Source organism: Pyxicephalus adspersus, chromosome 3 (assembly GCF_032062135.1).
Source record: "Pyxicephalus adspersus chromosome 3, UCB_Pads_2.0, whole genome shotgun sequence".
Taxonomy (NCBI): domain Eukaryota; kingdom Metazoa; phylum Chordata; class Amphibia; order Anura; family Pyxicephalidae; genus Pyxicephalus; species Pyxicephalus adspersus.
In genome coordinates, this window is record NC_092860.1 from 107,691,897 (window position 1) to 107,716,770 (window position 24,874).

At 36.9% G+C, this 24,874-nt stretch overlaps 1 protein-coding gene across 1 annotated transcript in view; it reads right to left on the reverse strand.

Annotated features, from left to right (window-relative positions):
* Positions 1–18,578, reverse strand: part of DCHS2 (dachsous cadherin-related 2) — a 166,416-nt gene extending 147,838 nt beyond the window's left edge. The window contains exon 1 of the mRNA XM_072405938.1: positions 15,878–18,578. Within this exon, the coding sequence (XP_072262039.1) occupies positions 15,878–18,163 (2,286 nt within the window). The 5' untranslated portion in view covers positions 18,164–18,578. The remainder of the gene's footprint in view (positions 1–15,877) is intronic.
* Between the last annotated feature and the right edge of the window lie 6,296 nt (positions 18,579–24,874).

Here is a 24,874-nt window from a genome sequence, read left to right on the forward strand (position 1 = left end):
AGTTTGAAAATGAAGGTTAATATTCAGCCAAAACTATATTTTGTTTTTTAATAAAGTGTAAATGTTATATTTATATTGCTGTATGTGTCCTGTTTCAATGTGATTTTCATGTATTTGTCAGACTTAGTGTAGACTATAGAGACTCTTTTTAACACGACTGCTATAAATTGGATGATTAATGTGTCTTAAATGACAGTTTATATTAGCCAATAGATACTGAAAATTATATTAATTGGCAAAATGTCAAAATTGCCAGTATGCTCTGTCCTGTGTATAAGCAGAAAGATTTCATGTACAGGACAAGTCTGTTATACAAATGATCAGTATTTGGGAAAGTGAAGAGATGCTCTTGTCCTTTTGGAGGATGTACAACATACTGAGCCCGTGGCATTAGCAAGAGCCAAATCTATTGCATATACAACTGTCAATGTGTTAAGCTTGAAATGCAAATTAATATACAATTGTGGAACTTTATAACATGGAAATGTTAGTATGTTGTTTATATAGACATAGGTACAACAACCATTCCCATATATCTCTGTGATTAAAAGTTTTGTCACTAGGTGGAAGTATTCTGATTTCATGCTTGTGAAAGGTATTGTTCTCTTATGTAGAAATAGGTGGTTATAAGGTGGTTTTTTTATAATTGTGTGTTCTTGTTGTCCTTTGATATTAAAAAAAGGACTGAGCCATGTGTCCTGCACCATCTTGATTGGTAGGAATCACTTCTGGATTTTTCAAACAAAAGTAAAAAAAATAGATTTGCTAAACTGCAGCTGAGTTGATTTTACATGAAGCAAGGAACACTTACAAGGACCAGACGTAGCCTCTCTTGTTGTATCTCTTGTTTGTCCATATTAAACTTGACATTTGGTTGGCTTTGAGTAGTTTGCACAACGTTTTGAACATGGGAGAGTCCTAGAAATAACGTTCAGGTCTTTAGCAAACAGCTACTATAATTACTTTATCCACAATGCCTCTTACATTGCTGGCCATTGGGAAGAATGTCACCCTTACACATAGCCAAACAGATCCTTGGTATCAGTTAAACCTGATAGTCACAAAACTGCTCATTGCTGGTTGAGAAACACTGGATGACAGAGTTACTGAACTTACAAATATTAAAGCACTCCTTGTCTATTTAAAAAAAATTGAGCTTAAAAGTCTCCTGTAAATAAAGAGCTCACCTCTCTGGTGGACCATTATTGCTGTCTCCATTAGACATTGAATTTGATGGCTGCCTTGGAGAATGGATCTATGAATAGGTGTTCCCTACAGTTGCTGACCTGATTTGTTCCCACCTATTAGAAGGTTATACAGGTATTGTTCATGAGTCTTTTTCACTTTAGGGAATGTCAGAAAGTTGTGTTCCCCACTGTGGTCCCTTCCACTAATCCCTACATCACCACTGAATCCATAGTCACATAGTGATTGGACGATGGAACCACATCATGTAACTTCCAGGCATCTGACACTCCTGGAAGTGTTGAATGCCATTCAGTCTTATGAAGGTGGCAGAGCTGAAGTTAAGTGGAAGACATGAGCATATTAGCTCTCCTATTGTAAGAGGCTTTGAGCTGGCTTCTTTTAGGCAACAGACGGTTCCTTTAATTCTTCTTTGTACTGCATGATCAAATAAACCCTAAAATCCACACACCATAATTAAATATGTAAAATACGCCTGCCTGCTCCAATACGGCATGGAAGAGTTCAAAGAAATCTTCTGCATGTAATCCCCAAGTTTAATATACTATATACAAAAACTGTAGACAAGTCCCTTAGACAAAGCTGTGTCATTTTCCTTAACGTTTTCTAAATAAATTGGATCCTAACACTTAAATAATTAACGTCAGAAAGTATTAAAGAGCAGATTTACGCTGGAATGGACATTCATGCCATTAAAGCCCACAGACTATATGAGGATTGTTATATAATAAACAAATATATTCCAAATGAATGCAAACAGGATGCATAATATACTGATATGCCCAACATCATACTGCTTTATTATGGTAACAAGTGCTTACTAATGTTCTACATTAACGCCAAAGCAAAAACTACATTGTCAAAAGGATTAGTAAGCAGCCTTGGTCTTCTTTATGTTAAAACCGTCCACCTGTAAATAAGCCATTATTATTGTGGGTGGGTTTTTTCATAACTATTAGAAAAATTACAGTTCTTTCTCTCTCTCTCTCCCTATTTATATATATATATATATATGTGTGTTTTTCTTTTTACTACCGTATGCTTTCAAATTATAGTTTGTAGCTGCAGCCAGCTTCCACTGTTTTGCTATCCACCAGAGTTTCATTGTCTGGACAAATTGTGTTCCACGTGCACGCAGCTGCAGTCCACAGTGCATGCTCCACATGTACCAATCGCTCTTGACATTTCCAGATATTTCATTGGGTCTTGTATTTAATGGATCATAGGGAAAGTGAGAAGAAAGGATACCAGCAAGACTAATTACAGGTTTTTTCTGCAGCAAATCAAAGTACAGAAAGGTACAAAACAGGTATGCTGTATATACCCCAATTAGCAGAGGAAACTCACGTCACACAACATTCATTGCACATAAGAAAACAATTAAGCATTGTTCCATAAAGATGATTAATTGGCCTAAAGATTCAATACACATCTGCAGTCTTGTACATGAAATTACAGCTTGATGTTTACTTCCAGGACAAGTTGCTGGAGAACGGAAGACAGGTTTGATTTTCACATTTTTTTTCATCGCTAACAAAATAAACTTTTTTTTCTCTCTGTGTTTTACTTAACTTATCACACAGCAATAAACTAGCTTGGTTGTTCCCTTTAATTAAACCTCATTTAAACCTTTTAAATGTGTCTTTCATTATACTAGTCAGCTACCCTAGTTGTAATTAAAACCCCTGCTTTGTACATATAAGTACCAGTACATTATTCACTATGTTTGCTGCCAATGCAACCAAAGGGTATGATTTATGAAATGCCTACTGAGTGCATCAACTTGACGATCTGCAGACCTGCTTTGAAATATTCGTAGTTTTAAATACTAAACTTGGTGCATAACTAAAATCATAGACCAGTATGTATGGGGTACTAATATATTTATAATACATTGATGGTTTAAACAAGGATTGCAAGTAATATTCATTTCATTTTAAAAAAATCAATTTATTAAATATTTTAATATTATTTTGAAAAGAAAACTTGTATGATATCATTCAAGTCTAATTCAACCAGAAAACCAGCAAAAGTTAACTGTCAGCCATGTTTCTGCCAGGAAGGAATTCATTTAAAGTAATTTATTACAAAAAAATGCAATTGTATGCCATTCCTGTCACCTTTTATTAAAATGTTAGTTACCTGGCACTCATTTTGATCCTTCAGTTCACATCCTAAAAAATGAATTGACGGTTTGTCCACTATTTTTCTGCATATTTATTTTTTCCTCTCTCCAAAATTTTGAAGGTATGTAAGAATGTACAACATAATGAATTTAAAAGTTTGTAAAGAACAGCAAACATCCAAAAGACCTTTACAGCTAACTTGGTCCAGTACATTTAATTTTGGTTATTATTTTGTTCACATAAAAAGAACTGAACATAATTTGAGAGAATAAAATCCTGCCAGCAGAATCTTTAGATTAAACCTTTTTTATGTCTCCCTGTGGATATAATAATGAATCTATTTCTTTGGCATATTCCAAAGGGATTGGGGTTTCAACTGAGGCATCTTTACATTTCTATTATTCTTTGCATACAGAAGAAACATGAAGCCTTTTCAAAACTGACATCAAAGTAATGTTGGACACTCCAATGTTTAGGGAATTAAAGTGTCAGGCCAGAAATAATTATCTGACTTGTGTTACACAATTTTTACAATGACACGCTAATTAGAATTTTTGTACCCAAAATGTTGTATAATAAAATAGACTTCTGTTGTTCTAAAAATGTGTTCAAATAGTACCCATACATGGTTTATATATATAAATTTATATATAAGCTATTGATACAGGTAGTCCCCAAGTTAAGGACATCTGGCACGAACAGGTCTTCCCTGCTCCCCGGTGTGCAGGACAGAGGCTTGATGTGAGGGAGGGGGCAGTTTGCATGACTTAATCTTTTGGTAAACACAGCTGAGGTTGTGGGTGGTCCTAAGATATGAGCTCTTTCTGCAGCCTCTTGTAACTCTTTAGTGACCAAGACAAACTCTGCAGTTGTTTCTTTTTGCATATCAAAGCACAGCTTGCTCCAGAAGTTAATGAATGTCTAGGCTCCATAAAGATTTGATTTTTGCTTTTTTTGCTTTGTTTGTGAATAACACAGTGAGGATTTCATACAGTAACTGACACCACGCTGCCTAATAATAGGTTGAGACAAATATCTGTCATAATTGCATTTTAAAATAATGTACCTGTTCCGATTTACATACAAATTCAACTTAAGAACAAACCTACAGTCAGTCCCTAACTCGTATGTAACCCAGGGACTACCTGTATTAGGTTAGACTTCTCAATACATGAAGCTTGTAGGTCTAAGGCAGGGGTGTCAAACTAAGGCCCGCTGGCCAAATCTGGCACTGTAATTATATTTGGCCCGCAAGAAAATACCAAACGTCTACTAGAACTGGCTTGCCGGTAGACAGTGAATGTACCGCTAACACTTCAAATCCCACAATGCTCTGCTGGCACGCCAATCAGGACCCACAAGCGCCCCCTCCTCTGTTGACATTGATTAGCGACCTTCCTCAATTGTAGATATTTTTCAATAAATATCAAGGTTGGCCAACGACTTTGTCCAAAATTTTCATTTAGGCCCACTATATATACCCCTGGTCTAAGGTATTTCTAAACATTACTTAGGCTCACCTTATGACTAAGTAACACTAGACGTATGGCTAAAGTATTGTTAGTACAAAATGCATCAAGGTGCTTAAATACTTTTTAAAAAGTGCTGGGATGTGAAACCAGCACTTAATAAATACGACATACAATGATAACTTTATGCTATGGCCTCAGCTCCTACTGACACATTTGGGGTTAATGCATATTGCAGTGACTTCCAGAAAGGTTCCCCCTCTTGATGAGTAAGAGTCATCAACAGCCTCCCCATACATATAGATACCATACTAGAGTAACAAATGTGTAAAAACAGTGATGGTCACAGCAGTTCCATCATGCTCTGCCCACACTGATATCATAAAACTAACTCAGCTGCCCATCATATATAGAAATATTCATGTAGATTGCATTGACCTAGGTCATAACTACATTTTAAATATAGTTTGCAATAAATAAAAAGTTTAAAGAAGCTTATATACAGTTAGGCACAGTCTGCTTTGTTCTTTAAACAGCCTCTGTTGTCTCAGCCCCATATAGCAGCAATCACAGCACTTTGGTGCAGCTAACCGGACAAACATCAGACATAACAGTAAATGCCATTTTTTTTAACTACAGACAAAGCTGGTTTGGTCTTTAATGATAAAATCTTAATGGCATTTTCCTTTCAATGTTTTACTAAATTGAACTAAATGTTATTGTATAAGCATACCATTTTACGTTTTGTATATGTAGCAATCAACTAGCAATAGTAAATAATTACTGATTGCTTTTGATTTACTAAGGTCCTAATAGAGTAACACTATGGTTAAACAAAATAAATAATTCATAAGCTAATTACAGAACAGAAAGAAGGAAAAGAAAAAAAACAAATATGGGGGACAAACAAGCGAACATAAAACATAAATTCACAGCCAATGGTTATAGAATTAAAGGATTTGGAAATGTATAATAGTAGTTCAATATTGTTCCCATATAGTAAACTTGTGCCATTTCAAAGTAAATCAGTAATGTTTGCTATTGCATCTCTGTTATGTACATGCTACAGTTCATAAATAAACTACAAAACATACTTATACAAATAGTCATACATTTCCACTGCAGCAATTTCATTCTTTTAGGTATGTTAATTTGTTTTAATCAGCATTTGCCAAAACTACAATAATGACAAAATGGTTTTCACAAGAAGTGAAACATTGACTTCTTATCACAAGTATAAATTCTTCATTTGTCTAGTAAACAAAATAATTTTGTTTAGTTCAGGTACCTACAGACATAAATGATCGTTTCCTCATTCTAAAGATTTGGCTATATTACATGGGGGCTGATATCCCCCAAGCTGATTACAAAAAAAATGAACAGTCAGCTGATTTAAATACTTTTAGAGGACTGCTATTGCCTCCAAAAATCATTGTAGGGGTTATTAATAATGAATATTTGGTTGAAAACAATTATGTGACCAATATGGTTGGAAACACAAAGTAATATAAGTGATCTACGCTATGGGTACAACAAGGATCCAACCGTCACCATTTAAACCCCTCCTGACCAGTCCCAAAATATTGTACTAAAGAGCAGAATAAATCTCATCCCTTTATTTACAAAGAACATCTATCATAAGATCTAATTATAAAAGGCCTCTATATAAAAATGAAGATAATTTGTCTGCACACATGCAGAAATTGTCTAAGCCAGAGTTTCTTGAGCATTTTATCATGGGGGAACCCTTGAAATAATTTTCAGGTCCTCTGCGAACCACTGCTATAATTATTATTACGACAACTCACAGTATATTAGTGTGATGGTCAATGAGAAGTATGCCTCTTACATTGCTGGTCAGTGGGAAGAATACCACCCAAAAAACTCTGGAGGAACCCTGGTTGGGGAGATTCTAGCAGTGGCTGTGCCACCTTCCATGGGCCACATTGCATGGACCTGGCAGGGCCATGGATATGTAAGCACAGGATGTTGGGGTTGATGTATTTTAAAGAATAACTTTATAAAGTTGAAGTTATCGTTTAATAAAGCAAATCAATAGCAACAACACTAAACATATCCCTGTACAACAGTAACCGCAAAAAACATTTGATAATATAGGAACAAAATAGATGGAACCATGATCTTCTCTTTGGACCGTGAGGTTGGTCTATAAGAATAATGGCCTCCTATGAACATTGTACAGAGTAAGCATGAATAACAAGATATGCTTAATAGTTCCTTTGAAAAACGATACAGAGAAGTAGAATCTAATGGGGCATGGTAGCTCACTAGTTATAGTTCAGTTCTTGCATATTGTAAAGCCATGCTTGAGTAAAGTTGATCAGAGGGAAAACTGGTAGGCCCCTGGCACACAAGGGGGATGTAATGTGAGCTATAAAATCCACTAAGGAAATATTTAGTGTTAAAGTATGTCATGCATACAGTAATTACTTTCTAGCTCAACCAGATCCTGGGGACTAAAAGCAGGATTCCAGATATTTATCTTTTTTGCTCTTAAACTTTGTAAAGATAATAGTTGCTTAATTTATTGAATATGGTGAATACCTTAAATACCCAGTCCTATGCTAAAAAATGGATAATTAAAAATCACAGAAAACAAAGCTTTATCTTATTCAATATATAGCCTCATACACATATAAATGTAAATAACGTCCATTAGGTATTTCAATATCTAAGGGATAACAAATGAAGCATGTAAAACTTTTTCATCTGCATTACAATTTGTGATCACAGGGACAAGCCAATATGAGCATCGATCTATTTATATTCAGATTAATATAATCTGTACGCTATCTGCAGACAAGAAGAGAACAGGGGAGGCATTTGCTACACATAGCTGATAAATTCAATTAGGCGGATTTACTAAAGGATTTGAGAATGAATACACAATAACTTGTGTGAGTATTCACTGCAATTATCCAATCATATGAAGGAAAATCCCTGTGTACTTATTTTATCTGTACATCAGTAAATACTGAAAGGAATATTTAGACTATTTATTGTTCGAACATTCTTAAAACCTTTAGTAAATAAGACTTTAGTCAGAAATGTTGATTTCTATGCTGGAATGCCTTTACCATGCACTGGAGATCACAAACTGTTGTAAAACAAAATCCCAATTGAGGATTAATAAAAATTTAAACCTAGAGGGATCCCTGATAACTCTATTATGTTCATTTCTGGTCTGTAAATTACATACATTTTCTTTAAACATGTAAGAATTTAGGTATTCACACCTTGTCTTGAAACATAACAAATTGACTAGTTAAAGTTTGTTTTATTTGATAAGGGAATGGTTGAAGCCCCTTTTAGTTTTTAGGTCTTCTCTCTTTGTCTTATTAGAGAGTTTTCACCAAAAATGTGTTTTTATTGGAAGGTTTTCCAAATGTTTGAGTTCCTATTATTGATAATGGTCAACAGAAGAAATTTAGATTGTGAATCTTTCCAACCAAAGGCAAGCACGGCAATAATAACTGAAAAAACATTCTAAACTCTGCCTACACTATCCAAAACCGAAAAAATCTTGTGGCTATAGATACATTTTTAGTAACATCTTTCAAGTTTTGCAGGGAGTCTTTACGAATCTTGCTCAGGTGTAAAGAATTAACGGAAATAAACATGATCAGAAACAAGGATCTGCAAGTTCATGCTCTGCACATAAAAAAAAGAAAAAGTTACATAGAAAACAGAATGATCAAAAATTCCATAACGATATTATATATTGCAATCAGACACAGATAAATGTTTATTTTAGTTGATTTCCATTTGGAAATAGGAGGAAATAGACTTGACTATACATTCTTTTTCCATGCTGATTAAAGTTTACTTGTGCAGAGAATGTTTCGTGTTATATGGATCTCACAAAAGAATGCATATGGTTTTTGATCAAAGTAGATGTACCTTGTCCATGGTGGAATCAGTTGCTGCTATGTGGACATTATTCAATGTTAAACAGTTATCACTAAGAATCACAAAGCATTGCTGACAGCAGTTCTTTAGATAAGGGTTTAGTGGTGTTCACTCTACTCTTCTCTTGACATTTCTCATAATATAAACAGAGTATCAAGTTAAGGATAACACACTAGAGCATGACTGAATCAATTTAGGTGAGCTCAGCATTTAATATGGCCTTGTCAGGAAAGCAGAGACTGCCATATATTATTGTTCATAAATTATATTCTACCTTTCTAAGAAAATACCTCTTAGTAGCCACTTACATAAAAATTGTTATATGCTATTTGTATATTGTAACTATTTCATTGTGTGACTTTTCTGCATTTAGTGCATTTAGTCAATACAAGGCAGGAAAAACATTGTATTTAGCACCAATCTACAGAAACAATCTTTAAAAAATAACTTTACTTTTGTAACATATAAAATAAGGTATATAATTAGTATTTGAAAGTTTATAGAGTTGAATATGTTGTCCAAAGGTTTTGAAACGTTTGCCTGAGTTGACCATGTATGTGACCTATGTTCATCAAAGGGGTATCTGCCAAAGTAAACAACAACAGCACTAAACCATATTGTCTCTATAATAAAGACCACAAATTACTCTAATCACCTCTTCACTTTGTGGAAAAGTATTCAAGGTTCCTGAATCAAGGATCCTAAAACAGCTGGTCTGGTACTGGTAAAGTTTGATAGTATAGAACCTAATCAAATACTTTATACCAGCTTTTCTCAACTTTTTACGCCCAAGGAACCCTTGAAATTTTGTATAGGTCTTGGGGAACCCCTGCACTGCCAATATATTGGGGGTCCATGGGGAAAAAAGCTTCTCGCATTGGTGGCCAGTGGAAGAAATGCCCCTTACAGTTGTGTCTAGAATGCCATTCTTATGACAACCTAAAGGATTATTACTGTCGTGGCTCTTCCACATGGCATTGGCCTTAGGGCTATGCAGGCATCATCAAATATGAGGTTAGTCAGCCACAGTTTAAGAAATACCAACAAACTCTGAAGGAACCCTGGAGTTCCATTGAACCAGGGTTAAGAATACCTGATTTTACTGTCCACTTCACATCACACCAAAGTGTGGAAAAAAGCAATGCGGAGGTCTGGTATATAAAATAGGGTAATCAGATCAAAAAAACAACAAACATTTCCAAAAACAAAGTAGGAAAATCGAATCCCATTAATTTTTACTTTTGGAAACTTCAAGAAATCTTCACAAGAACGCAAATCTTTCTAGAACAAGGACCAAAGACTTCTGAAAACAGCTTACCATGAGAAGTTTCCAGCCCAGTATAAAGGAAGCATTTACTTCAATGCAGAAAATATAGGAAACATTGGCCAATGTTTATCAGTACCACAGCTGGAGAACAAAATACAGGATATTCTTTGCTGCAGATTCACAAGCATGTATATCTATGTGTGTAACATGCCCTACAGAGCTATAGATAATGGCGAGACAGGTCAAATTTTTCTAATAAATTTACACAGATTCACTAGAATAGTGCTGACAAAAAAGAGTTTAACAGATGGACAACACATTCAGCTTTATGATTTAAAGTTCTGTCCGTGCTGTGCAATCCCAGAATACTTAGTTTTTGCAGAACCTTCCTAAGTGATATGCACTTGCACACATCATTAAGAAGCCAACAAATGCTGAAAGTAATGGCATTTTTGACATTTGTAAGATATTATTTTTGAGGCTGTTGCAGAAAAGATTTCTGCAATTAGGAGTTCAAAACACATCAAGTTGGTATGTCTCTAACACTTTGCCATATGCCATGGAACTGAACAGAAGGTCAAAGCAATAGCACACATGGAGAAAAGAATCTGTTGTTCCCTGTAGGCTGTGACATTTGATAACTTTTATGATTTTAACATACTGATAGAAGGTTGATAGAATGGGAAAGAAGCAAAGGAATATACAAAAGCTTGATTTATTTATAGTATTTACTGAACCTTTAAGGCGGTCAGTCTACATAAAGTTGATATCAGTGTTTTGTAAATGCTAGGGAGTTAACAAATTAAGTTTGTTTTCTCTCTGTAATCTCTGCGATTGAATTCCCATGCCTCCGCATGTATTAGGAGGGGATTGCACAATCTCATATCATTGGTTCACTTTATTGCAAAATAAAGAACAATAAAACCTCAAAGGTGATGAGAACACGCTAACCCTTCTGATAGACACAAAACTTATAATCTATGGCAGTGAGTTTAGCTTTATTGAAGAGTTAAATGAAACCAGAAGATAACTCCAGCAGACCTCCACAAATCACTGAAACATAATTTGAGAGAGGTCTGACCCTGTGAAATTCATTTTTATTTTTTTTATAAAAAAGTGAACAATTTTATGAACCATGGACAGCATGCCCAGAGACAGTCTAATCCATTTTTTGTATTGGTTAACCACTATTACTGCTGTTGATGGTTGTAGTGGTGGAACTAGGGTAATTGTTGTTCATAGTGGTACAATAACTTATTGGAATCAGGAACAGGTGTCAAAACAGCTCAGTGTTTCTGAATTAATTTATTTTAATAAACATCAGTTGCTCCACAGTAATGGCAGACAATTTAGTCTATTTTGGAGCAACAATTCCACCTGTTGCACTGAAAATTCTCCATGACACCTGAGAGTAGACTGGGCAGCACCAAAATGGCATGCTTGAACAGTTCTAGCCAAAACTCTAGTTTCTTGGCTCAGTAATCTATTGTGTCAAGAGTTAAATATTTAGTATTTTATGTTATATAGGAATGATACAATCTGCCCCATCTAATCTTCTAACTCCCTGTCATGATGCTGCCACTACAGATGGAAAACATTGGCCATCATGTCCATGAGGCTGAAGTTGGTTCTACTCATTGTGCATCTGAAGCTGAATGGTGAATGGTGAGATGCCTGCTAGCACCAGAATAACGTGTCATGTTAACTGCCTTCATCTCCCTGCTGTGAGATGATGAATGAGCCAGCTAAAGGTAAACAATAGCTGGGAAGAATCTGTCCCTTGCTACCAAATGCAGAACGAGACCTCTTTAAATCTGCTACCATGGCTGTGAGTTTAGTGAGTTTGGTGTCCCTTTTCATTCTTCCCATAGTTTAGTGAATTCCAGATCCTGAGCCAAGAAGTTTTATTTCAGTTGGGGATCCACTAGTGGCTAGTCCCTTATGAGGCCTACTTTACACAACATTTAAACTCACTATAAGAGAAACAAGCAACTTTTTCCACACAACAGGAAATAATTGCCTGCATATAAGTGGAACTAATTATTGTGATTTCACTTGGTTAACAGTCACACTATGAGAAACAATGGTACCAGATGCTTATGTATATCTAAAAAAATTGCTGCAATTATACCTAACAATCACATTGTTCCCCAGCACTTCTCTCAATGTCTTTTCTACCAAGCACTTTTATGAATGCACTTTTACAAATACTGTTTTTGCTAAATGACTTTTTCAAAAGAACTTTTCTGAAAGTACTTTTGCCCAAGTAGTTTTCCCCTAAGTAATTAGCAGCAAGCACTGATTGCCCCTTTTTCCCATACATCCCTGGATTAGCTCCAAGCTCTCATGTCTGATAGCTGTAAAACAAGATATGTTCCTTAAACCACAAGGGAACAGAGATCCCCTGTTTTCTCTTATGCCCCCCCCCCCTTGAAAAAAAAAACAGAAAACAAGGTTCTGATCCTCAAAGAAACAATAAAGCAGTGTTCATAAAATTTTCCCAATGGCTACCAACTTTGGGGCCACCAACCCTGAAAATTATGTAAAGGTGTTCCATTATCCCACAAAAAAAAGAAACAACCAGCCTTAAAATTTAGAATTGTTTTAAGTGATCACTTACCCTATCTTTTAACACAATAAAGTGTAAATACTACTGTTGATGGAGTTTATTCAACAACAGAAAAGATACATGTTAAAACAAATATCACTTTTCTTTTTGCAAAAAACACATTAAAATTCATTGAACGGAGCTAATTATCAACAGTTTTATCTGCTTTACCTCCTAAACAGGAAAATATTAGAAAATAAAATCCAGCAATGTTTATAGTGAGTAAGAAAAACATTTGGTTTCCCACTATAGGTCCAAACAGTTTTTATGCCTCTTTACATTGAAAGTCTATTATATAATGCCATTTGGAGTGAAAGTAGTTACTTACATATGTACATAAATATACAGTGGTGGAATGCCCACAGGGATTTTGTATTTCATTCTAGTGGAAAAACTTAGGATCAACTACTGTGCACTGCTTGTAACAAAATACAATGGAAAAAGACAGCATGGACCCTTCAGTCTGTAGAATGTCCATGGTGAGACCTTGATGTGTTAAAAAAAAAATAATTCCACCAAAAATAAGTCTAAAAATGAATTGCTCTATTCAGTATTCATCTTTATTGACTAGAGCACGCACAACCAAGATATATTTTATTTTTCTATTGTTTTAGTAGGTTACTATCAAACAAAGATATAGAGCTACAGTCAATTTTTATAGTGTACCTAACCATATAAAAAAAGGAAATAAAGGAGGAGGAGGCCAATGAAAGCTTTTGGGAACATCAAAAGGTATATACAGTATTTTGTTTCAATAGGCTCTATTTGTTGTTCATGACTAAAACTTACAATTTTTAATGGTTTGTTTTATATTTGATAAATATTCTATACAGCATAAGAATATTTTTATGAATATGATTTATCACTTCCACCTGGCAGATGCACTTGAGGCAGTTTGTTAGACATCTGCTGTGTCATTTTACTACTATGCAGTGTAGGTGCTATAACCTTATCAGCTAGATGCACAAGCCAAAAACATCTACATATGAGTTACATATGAGAGCAACCTGTTTGATTTGATATTATTGAAAGACATTTTTTAAAGACATTTATTCTCACCTATACATAAGGTCAAAACTAAGCAGCCAAATATATACATTAATGTATGCACATCAAATATGAAATAGATTTACCCTTATTAATTTTAACCTTTATTAACAGCTTCAATCTGCAAGCTTTCTGCCAAATAACAGAGACCCTGGACATCTAAACCTGTATAGCTTAAAATAGTTGAGATAGACTCACCAACACAAAGTAAATTGTCAAATATAATTGCGTTTACTGTCTGAGTTGCTGCACAGGGCCCAGAAAAACATGAGGGCACAAAAAGAGATGATAGATGTATGCAGGGAGCCAGTGTGAGGCCACTATAGAGGCTTAGGAAGAAACTACAGGCACAAAGATAAGTATGGTATACATTATTATTACACAGCATTTATAAAGCGCCATCATATTACGCAGCGCTGTACAATGTCCATACTTTTTTTGCTCCGCTGGTGTCAGCATTAAACATAAATACAACAATATCTGCATGTCAGCAAAGGTTAGTTACACATGTCCTTTATGAAAAGAATGTTGTAAAAGATCATCATGAAATATGTTTCAAGTTGTTATGTTTGTTATAATGAAGACATTTACCACCATTTCTTAGGACACCATAACCTTGTACATTAGGTTTCAGTGCAACCTGGGCCTGATCTGAATGCAGTATTTTACCTTATATTATATGCTTTTCTTTTTTCAAAATAACAAGAAAACATTTTCTGCTATAGTTATCATAAAATACAACATATATCAGTGCCTTCAGTGAAACAGATATGGATAGACAATGCAAAGTATCAGATGAGGTGTTATATGTTTTTTTTACCTATTTTTTAATAAAGAAATATATTTCTATAGATTTGCCTATTTATAAAGTTGTTTGACAGTTCCTAAATTATTGTACTTCTTATTTCAACTTAGTTAAAACATTAAAACTTATTTTGGAAAATATTTTCTATAACTTATGCCACCCTAAACTTGCCTTAATATACACCTAACTTTTTATATATTTTTATGTTAGGTGCTAGGTAACAGACTAATATTTACATGCAAATTTCACCTCTTGCAGATATTTTCTTCATAACAATACTTTATTTAAAGAAGAGAGACTTGTGCCATATCTACGGCATCATTCAGAGTCACCATTTCCTTCTAGAAATAGGATGCCAGGAAGGATAAACTAATATAATTTTCCATACCTGTACAGTAAACTTGAAAAGATATGTGTGCACTTTAAGATAAAGTTCACTTATTGTTAGCCCCCCCTGACCTAAAATAGCCCACCCTTTCCCCTTCCAGGTGCATGCTTACTGGAATCTCAAAGTGGACGCCTGCTCTAATGTTAACATCCACAATCCTGTTGCTTCTGCTCATCCACTTGATTCTGATATCCACTGCCTTAAATGTGGCTTTATCCTGATCATCTCTAACCTCAGAAAATGGTCCTATAAATGTCTGAGGGTCAACCACAAAAGCACAGCCAGCAATAAATCTGCACCCAAGCGATTTTACCAGGAGATCAGGAGAGCAAATCTGAAATTTAGGTTTGTTGGCATCTTGGGCAGGGTAGGGTGGTTTACCTTAGAGCAGGGGTCAGCAAACTTTTTAGGCTACTAGGCCATTTCAGGAGGTCAAGAAGACACACTAGGCCGGACTCTCTCTCGAGTCCCACGCTGGTGGCTCCTCACCCTACCAGGAACGCCCCTGAAGGGAAATCCCACTCCTCCGCAATGCATACGGAGGAGAAGGAATGTCCCTTTACCCCGGCGGCGGAAGTGTTAATGCCGGCCGCAATAAATAGGGAAGGGAGGCAAAACAAGGAGGTTCAAGAGCCGCGGGTTGCTGGCCCCTGCCAGCCGAGATTAGGCCGATCAACCGGGGGGGCGTTGAGCCAGAATGGACTACTGGCTAGGCCGTATCTGGCCTAAAGGCCTGAATTTGCCGACTTCTGCCTTAAAACTATAGGTGCAGTTCAGATGAAAGTCCCACTTTATTTTACTGTTTATATCTCTTTTCAAACATTAACAAAAAAAATGGTAGACTTGTTTAAGGACACCAGGAATAAAAAGCTTTTGTCATTCATCTATAGTATATATACTGAAAAAGGTTGTAGAATTAGAATAGAGATCACTGAAGGCCGCACCAAGCATCAGAAAAGTCTCTAAGCAATATTATTGGAACATAAATCTAAATGTAAAATATAACATATTAGAAACTTTTTATATCTTACCTGGAGAAAGCAGTGTTCCAAAGCTGAATGTTCCGGTAAGGTTACATTGTAGAACTGTTGTAAGAAGACGGGTTCATTGTCATTGGTATCCTCAACCATTATGGTAACATGACAACTAGATGAGAGTGGAGGTTCACCCTGGTCAGTAGCCACAACCACCAGGTTCATTACAGTTTCCGTTTCATAATCCAAAGTCCTCGTAATGCTCAGAACCCCTGTATGTGGGTCTAGCCTAAAAGCACCAGAAGAAGAACTGCTTAGCAGAGTGTACATTATACTGGCGTTGGGGCCATCCTCATCTAGGTCATGGGCAGTAATACTGAGGACAGCAGTACCAGGCAGGGCAGATTCTGAAACTGTCACTTGGTATCCATTTGGCTGGTTAAAAACTGGAGGCTGGTCATTTAAGTCAGTAATTCTGAAAAGTAATATTTTAAGTGTCTGTAAAGGAGGGGAGCCTGAATCACTAGCAAGCAAACGCAGTTCATATAAATCTTTTTGTTCACGATCAAGAGCAGCATCAACACAGAGAAAATACACCTGTGGCCCAACAGGACGTAGAGAAAAAGCATCATCAGCACCTTCCAATGTCAGTGACACATGCTGAGGTGCTCCAATACTCATGGGATTAAAAGTTTGCCTTTCTTTAGAAACTTGAAGAAGATTTTTTCCTTGCTGTGCTTTTGCTAGTTCTACCACACCAAGATTTTCCCCACTCTCTTGGAACTTGCCTGCATGGGTTCCACTTCCCTTATCTTCAATAGTTTCCCAGGGCTCTTCCTCAAATTCTAAATCAGGATCAGAAATGGAAATTCTTGCTAAATACTCTCCTATTCGTGCTCCTTCCGATACTTCTGGTTGACCACTTTCAGTGAGCAGGGTGACTTCTATGCTGGGTTTGTTATCATTAACGTCAAGGACTTTTACCATGACAAGGACACTAGAAACTTCAGGTTGGGATCCGCCATCCTTGGCTTGCACTACCAGCTGATGAAGAGCTCTATGTTCTCTGTCTAGGAGACGATTGACCCTTACAATTCCAGTACTTCCTTCTACACTGAAATAGTCCTCACCAGACCACAAACTATAACTGACTTCCCCATTGCTACCTAAATCAGGGTCTGCAGCATGAACAGTGCAAATGGAGGTGCCAATGGGGGCATTTTCCCACACCCAACCTTTATATTCAGGCTGGTCAAAAGTTGGTGGGTTATCATTTGCATCCAAAACAGTTATGTCTACAAAAAGTCTTCCAGTTCTACGTGGATAACCACCATCAAAAGCTTCAACTTCCAGCTGATATTTATCCACCTCTTCTCTGTCAAGCCAATGCACTAACACAAGATCCAGAGGGTGAAGTCTGGAATCAGTAGGTGACCCTTCTATCCCTACCTCTTCATGTGAATTGGTACTGTCAGTATGTCCCCCTGTATCATGGTATGTTTCATACAAATAATCTCCAGGATCTGTTTCAGGTGATTTGAAATGTTCAGTAAATACCTCATCCCCATTAAACCCACCTCCTATCCAAGAACCTTCAGTGTCTGTCCCCGATTCCCTACTGTTTGTCCTAAACTCTGCTGTATCCATGTCTGATTTGTCCTTGCTAGAATGATCTTTTTGCTTCCAAACCTGAAGAGTTGCTTTTGGTTTATTAAAGCCCTCTTCCCCCCTTACCTGTTTTCCTACCTGACCTAGGCTGGACTTGCTATCCCCATACCTGATGATGAAGGCAGCTTCATGGCTACCTCTGAGCAGTGAGTATCCTCTTAATCCATACTCTCCCTTATCTGGATCCCATGCTGCAGGTAATCTGAAGGTAGTTCCAGGTGGGGTAAGCTCAGATACTTGTAAAGCAAGTGATTGTACAGGAAAGGTTGGAGAGTGATCATTGACATCACGTACTCTGATCTCTACCTGCACCACCTCCCCCAGCAAAGTGGCAGCCACAAAACTGTACAGTTCTGTTCTCTCTCTGTCCAGAACTCGCAGGGTCCTTACAATCCCAGTGTCTGTGTCTATCTGGAAGTCCCTGAGCACTAAGGAGTCTCCACTTTCCTCTGATAAGAAGAATCCTTCACCTGGGCTCCCCTCTGGCAGTCCTGCCCTGATATCTCCTACCAGGGTACCAGGTGGTAAACCTTCATCCACAGCAAGGCTGAGATTGTACACCTGAGCTGTGCAGCAGCAGTCCATACACAGCAGCATCAGCACCAAGAAGGAGTGCAGAGGACAGCATCCCATCACTCTGTCACCTCTGCACCTCACTTTATTCCTCATGGCCATCCTCTGTGCTCCAACTGCACCAATACACCCAACTCACATCCACAGTTCTTGCACATTCATAGATGCCCTCCTGTGCCAGCCAGTGCCAAGCTTATGATTCTCTATCCAACATCCAGACGTTGTCTAGGTCCTCTCTTGTCTGCAGTTCATTTTTCAATTCAAGGACTGCTCTTTAAGGTCCAGATGACCTGGCACACACTGCTAGTTTGATGCAGAGATCCAGAATATCACTCCCTCCTTCTGTGAACAAATGCTGTATCCTGTCTCTTGTATTGTCCTATGTGTAGAAAAAAAATCCTTAGTATTTCCATTCACATCTGGTTTTCTTCTGCTGGAATTCTGTTCTTTCCCATCAAATCAGGTGCATGCTCTGTATTATTGTAGTGCATTTTTTTCTTCTTGAATAGGATAATAATATAATAAATAATATAATCCTCTGGAGCAAAGATAAGAAAAAGAAGAAGGAAAAAAGTTGATGGGAATAACAAGTGTGTGTGGCAGCAGCAGCAGCAGCAGCAGCCCCTGTCCCTGCAGTGTCTCCTCCTCCCTGCTCAGACAATCTGTGCCTCTCTCTCTGATCTGCCTGTCTAGAGCTGTGCTGCTCCTGAACACGTGATCCCAGGCAAGGGCAAAGCCTGCTCATTGTACTGCAGTAAGCATCTGCTCCTACTATCACTACTCCAAGCCTGGCACTTCTCTACCCTCTCTGCTCTAATAGACTTCCTAGGAAAAGAAGTAGGATGACATTAAATTATTAACTAAATCTGGGACAGTGGAAAGTGAGCTAAAGATTTAAAAAGACCCATTCAGCAGATCACAAATGCTTTCTTATAGGGGAATGCAGTTACAAAGCAACAATAATTAAATTGTTACATTATATACTTTTTTTGTTTATAATGCTATGTATTTTTAAAAATTTAACTTTTATGTTTACAACAAAAAAAAAAGTTTCTTGTCATTATATCACAGTTCCCTTTTTTATCATCAGTGCTTTGAAAAGTCTAGCATTGTAAAGTAAAAATTAACCCCTTGCACCCTTCTTGCACTATTCTGCACTGATTTACATCCTTAAATTAAGCAACCAGGGTAATGCCAGTGCTGTTTCTGGGGGTGGGATGGGGGGTCACTAATTCAGCACTAATTCATTCCAATTCTCAGCTCTCCCACAACTAGATACCAACTGGTCCATGGCACAAAGGGTGTGAGAAGACACTGAACTGCAGCAGCATGTCACCATGACTTATAAGCAGATCTAAACCCTATAAAAAAGGTGGATGTACCAGGAGGTAGAGGTTTTTAACAGAAGAGACATGGAAAGTCTGTTTTGCTCCGAAAAGAACTTTTCTCTACTTCTTTGGGGGTTTTCTCTACTTTGCTTTTGGGTTTTTTTTCCTGCACTACATGCAGCATGCAGTATAGAGCCCAACTCTGTTCACACTACTGCCTATGCAGTTACATTATCAGTAGCCATCCAATGGTTCAAGGTATCACCATTGGTAGAGTTAGCAGTGAAGGTGGCAACTTTGGGGTATGGGTTCTGGACCTGTCAGTTCTGCAGAGCACCTAAAAAAGGTAAATGTGTGCCTTAATCAGTCAGTATGTTGTATATACTTGTAAATTATAGGTAAATCTCACCCACATCAATAAAAATGTAGTTCTGCTTTAAGTGAGTTAAAAGTGCATAAAGGGTATTTCAGTGGATAAGGAAATTTCCTGATGATCGGTTTTAAACGTTCCGTACCCACCTTGTGTCACAGTTTGTGATGGATCAAATATACACTAGTTTGTTATAATGCAAAACTAGTAGCAAGTACTTTTTTCCTGCAAAGTGATCTGAGACAAAGCCCATAAACAATGTTGGTAATGTATTACAGAAAGCATTCTTTTCCATGGGAAAAAAACTAAACAAATATTCCTGCCCACATAATCACCACCCCCTTACTAAAATACTACAGAAATTGTGGGGAACGCCTACAATGTGTTATATGACCATTGAAAATTTGTCTTTGATCAGTTTTCATTTCAAAAGCATTTAAATCTCACAGGGGTTTAACTCGTCCCACTATTTAAACACAAGGAAAAGTTAGATACATGTGAATACCCTGTGAGTTTATTTTCTGCTGTCTGTGTTTTATTTGGGAGATATCCTTTTAGTTCTCGCCCTGCAGAAACAACAAAAACTATAAGGAAATCTCTACAAAAAGAAGCGTATTCATCACTTATATCTTTATGGGTAGATATACTGTCACTTCTTGTTCTTCCACAAACTCTGAAATTTAAGATTTCCCATTACTTTCCATCTTAGGGGATTCCAACGCTGTTGGACATTTGCTTCTTTTAGATCTACTAAACACAAATAGTTAGCTAATTTTATTATTTTTTTCTTTGTACACATCAAGCAGCTGCTGCCTACTGTTTTCATTAACAGCAAGCTTGCTACTGCTTTCATTGGCACTGGGAATGCTGGCCACTATTTACTTAGACAACTGTCCTTACATTACATACATGCAGCAGTGAGCCCATTGTTGTTGTACACACCAGAAGGTAAATTCCTTTTTATTGATGCTTAATTACTTCAATTCACTGATATACAGTTAGAACTAATTTCTCAGGTTCGTGATCTGTTTATTTGTTTTAGGGTAGTCAGAAAGAAACTATAACTTTCAGAAAGGAGTCAACAATATCAGCCCCCATTCATGGCAGGTTTACCATAACTTCTTGCTAACATTACAGAGTAACCTAAATTGGTCAATTAGGAGTTTTGGCATTTTATACCCATATATTTGACCCATTAGTAGAATGCTGCAAAAAGCAGGACAGGGAGGGAGTTTTATATATCATTTTTGTCAAAGAAATAACTTGGCAAATGTACTGCTAAAACCAAATCAAAGAGATAAGGTGAGTATTCATATGAATCAGGAGCCTCTGAGGTCATAGTATTATTACAGGAGGGTCACCCCTGGACATTGGCCAGTGTAACTGCAAATAAAAGTACCTGGATTCCTTTTTAAGCTTACACCAAAGGTGGATTTATCTCTACCCGTTATAGTCTACAAAGTTTCAGTTATAACATTAAAAGAACCAGTGGTGTGTACACTTACCACAAACTTAACACATGCATTTACACTCCCCATCCCCAATGTACAGTGAGCTGGGGCTGTTGGCTATTAGTTTATATAGATTGCTATTGCAGCATAATATGTTGAATATGCATTAAACCTGCCCATACAGGCTGATCTAACCATTGGAGATTCTTAATATGTATGCATGTAGCATTGAGACTTGAAAATGAGCCAATCAAACTCTAGCTGCACAATCTGCTTAGCACATTTTAAAGCCAGTGCAAATTTTCATGGTAGTTGTATACAAAAGTTGGATTATTGCTTGTCATTAAGCAACTTCACTAACCACTGATCTCTAATGTGTGGTACAGCCCTGTGTCACACTAAGGATTCTGTAAAACCTGCAAGTAGCAGAACCACTAGAGACCATCTCCTGTTTATTTTCCTTGTCATCTCTCTGTCACTGCCCTAACCAAGGAAGTCCCCCTCCATCATTGGTAATAATAAGTGGTTTCAGGATTCTGCCAATGCACAGGGACTTGATGATATCAAGATCTTTGTACAGATCAATATAGAGAAGATTAACCCTTCTTTCTCTGCTCCTTTTACAATATTATAGAGGATGTTAACCCTTCTTTATCTGCTCCTTATACAATATTATAGAGAATATTAACCCTTCTTTATCTGCTTCTAACACTGAAGATGAGAGGGCTGTGAAAAAATTATATTCATGAAAATAATCTTCATGTGTATTTTTAACTAGCACTGGTGTAAGTATTTGATTTCTGCTTTGCATTAGGTTAAACTGAGACCATAGAGCAGGACAGTCTTGGTGGGACAAAGGCAAACATCTTTTTTTGTTTGCTGATGCACTATTCTCATTCAATGAGACTAATAAAGGTGAGGTGGTGACCACACAGTGTTGACTAACTATAGTAGAGAGATTTGGGGACGTCCCTGGCTATGTTTTCTAATAGAAGTAACGGATTACAATTACAAATTAATATTCACTTGGCAGGTAATACATATATGGGCAATACAAATAAAAGTCACATAGTATACATGTTTCAGCTTTACTTTTACCAACTATATTATATTTTGCTAAAATACTTTTTAAAAATGCAATTATAATTTGTTTTTTTTTTTCTTTAATTTGGTTGGCTTCACAAAAAGTTAAGAACCTCCAATGGGCTTTTGTTATGTGCCCACTAGGAAGATTTCACTTTGGGTCAATTTTCTCTTCCCATGCTGCTCATTTCCCCCCTGAATTTTATCAAAACCAGATGTATGCTAGCTGCTTTCACTACAGACTGGAACAAGAAATTAGAAAAAATAGTAAAAAACTGCATAGTGTTTACTTTTGTGAAGTGCGTTTTAGGGAGTTTGCAGACAACCATACCACTGCTGGTAGTATACAAACTCCGACACAGGCTGGTGTGCCTTAGTGTTCAATTGTCTGATGGCCTCTGAATTGCTGATAAAAGTTTTAATGGTTAAACAGCTTAAATATATTTGCTCTTGATTTAGTACAACACTAGTAGGGATTAGGTTCTGGTTTAATTGTACAATGGGTTTGCAAATTGCTAAATTGTAGCTAAAAACTTTGCAGGTTCATTATAAGACATGAGGAACAACCATTAATGCAATTTGTAGTGTTTGCAGCCGAGACACATCAACCAATAATCTGAATGAATAACTCAGTCCCCTCACTAATAAAGAGTGGGCTCACAGCAGTTATATTAAAAGTATTAGTGTAATTAGGGAGAGTTTACAATCCTGTATATGGTAATTTTGGCATTAGGTAGAAATGCTTACAAAGCGTACTGTGAATAGAAATGGTGGGTAGCATTGCTGGTGGTCATCAGGGGACAGAACAATTATTACATTTATTCCAAGCAAAACGTCAAACACCATCGCTCCTTGATGTTTGGTCAGTTAGTAATGGAGGAGGGCAAGTGGGTGATGGGTTTTCTTGCAACCTGGTCGGCTTTGACACTTTTCAGAGTGCCCTCCTGTTTTATGAGCAGACATCCCATGGCACATGTTCAGACCTTGTATCAACAGCTAGAATGGCACAGACTCTCCCTCTTTCCCCTATTCTTTTTTCCCCTACCTCCCTCACTTTTTCCCTGTACCCCGCTCTTTACTTTATTCTGTCCCTCTGCCTCTCCTTTTCTGTCCACTTTATTTGTATCACTCTCTCCCTATGACATGTTGTCTTCTATATCCTTTTTTTAACTTGAGATCTTGTTCCCTCGATTTAACTCATCTTTCCAGTCAAGTGATATTGGCAGGAACTTATCCGGGGATCTGGCTTGACTATGACAGCCCTGTACAGCTGTTCTTCCATCAGTCTTTCTTGTAGTTTATTTCAAAGAGATGTTTAATTACCATTTATGCAGCAACAGTTCCACCTTTCAGAGACTCACAGTGCTTCTGTCAGGTTATTATACTATGATGTAATAATATATGCTCATTGGATTATTGTATTTCTATGTGACTGTATACCCTTGTGTGTATACAAAAAAAAAAAGTCTCTTTTACTGCATATACTGCCATACCATACATTCCACGCTCCGCTTCTACATATACTGCCCACTGGTATAGCTTCTATGCTTCTTCTCTGCACAAACTGCCCACTGTCCTACCTTCTACACTCCTCTTCTGCACATAATGTTTGAGGTCATACCCCTCACCCCCCTCTTCTGTACTTAATGTTCGCTGTCATATTATTATTATTATTATTATTAATAATAATAATAAACAGGATTTATTTAGCGCCAACATATATACCCCTTTGCTCCTATTCTGCACATTCTGCCTGTTGCCATACTCCTCATACACCTCTTCTACATATACTGCCCACTGTCATACCCCTCACCCTCCTCTTCTATATATACTGCCCACTGTCATGCCCTCTACACTTCTCAAGTTTACATGTTTTGGAATAGGCATATTTTTGCTGATTATAAAAAAAACAGGAAATGCAGTAACTATGTCTATGAGTAAGTTTACATTCATGGAAAGCCTACAGCCCCCAGCCTTTTATGCCCCCGAAAATGTTACTGGTTTGCCACAAAATGGAAGAAGTGGAGGTTCTGTTGAAAGTGTGTGAGTATTACATTCAAAACATAGATAATTTGAATTCTCAATAAAAACTTTTGAAGTGTAAAAACACATAGATAAATCATATTTTTTTTGTTTAAATCATACTCGCAGTCCACTCCTTGCATTGGGATCTGGAAAAGCTAAATTGACTATTTGATTACAAAGTCCACTGCTGATTCCATTATGCATAATATATGCTGAACGGTAATTTTTTAGTAGTAGACCACAACGATGTAAAGATTTACAACAAAACAACAACCAATCAGTGTTTTTAATTGTTCCTAAGGGAAAGATTACTTCAGTACTATTTACAACCTGTATGAGCTAAAAAACCAGGACAAGCCTTATAATCTACTATACAGACCCTTGTTCCCTCCAACGTAGTTATGGTTCTTATTAATTTTGCTGTTAAAGTAAAGAGCTGTGCCTCATGCATTGTAAACTCATCCGGCTCTACTGGGAACATTAGGCCATTACCCTGCTACAAATGTGTGAATTAGATTTGTCAAATGGAAAACTGAGCTGAAGAGTGTGAGAAAAA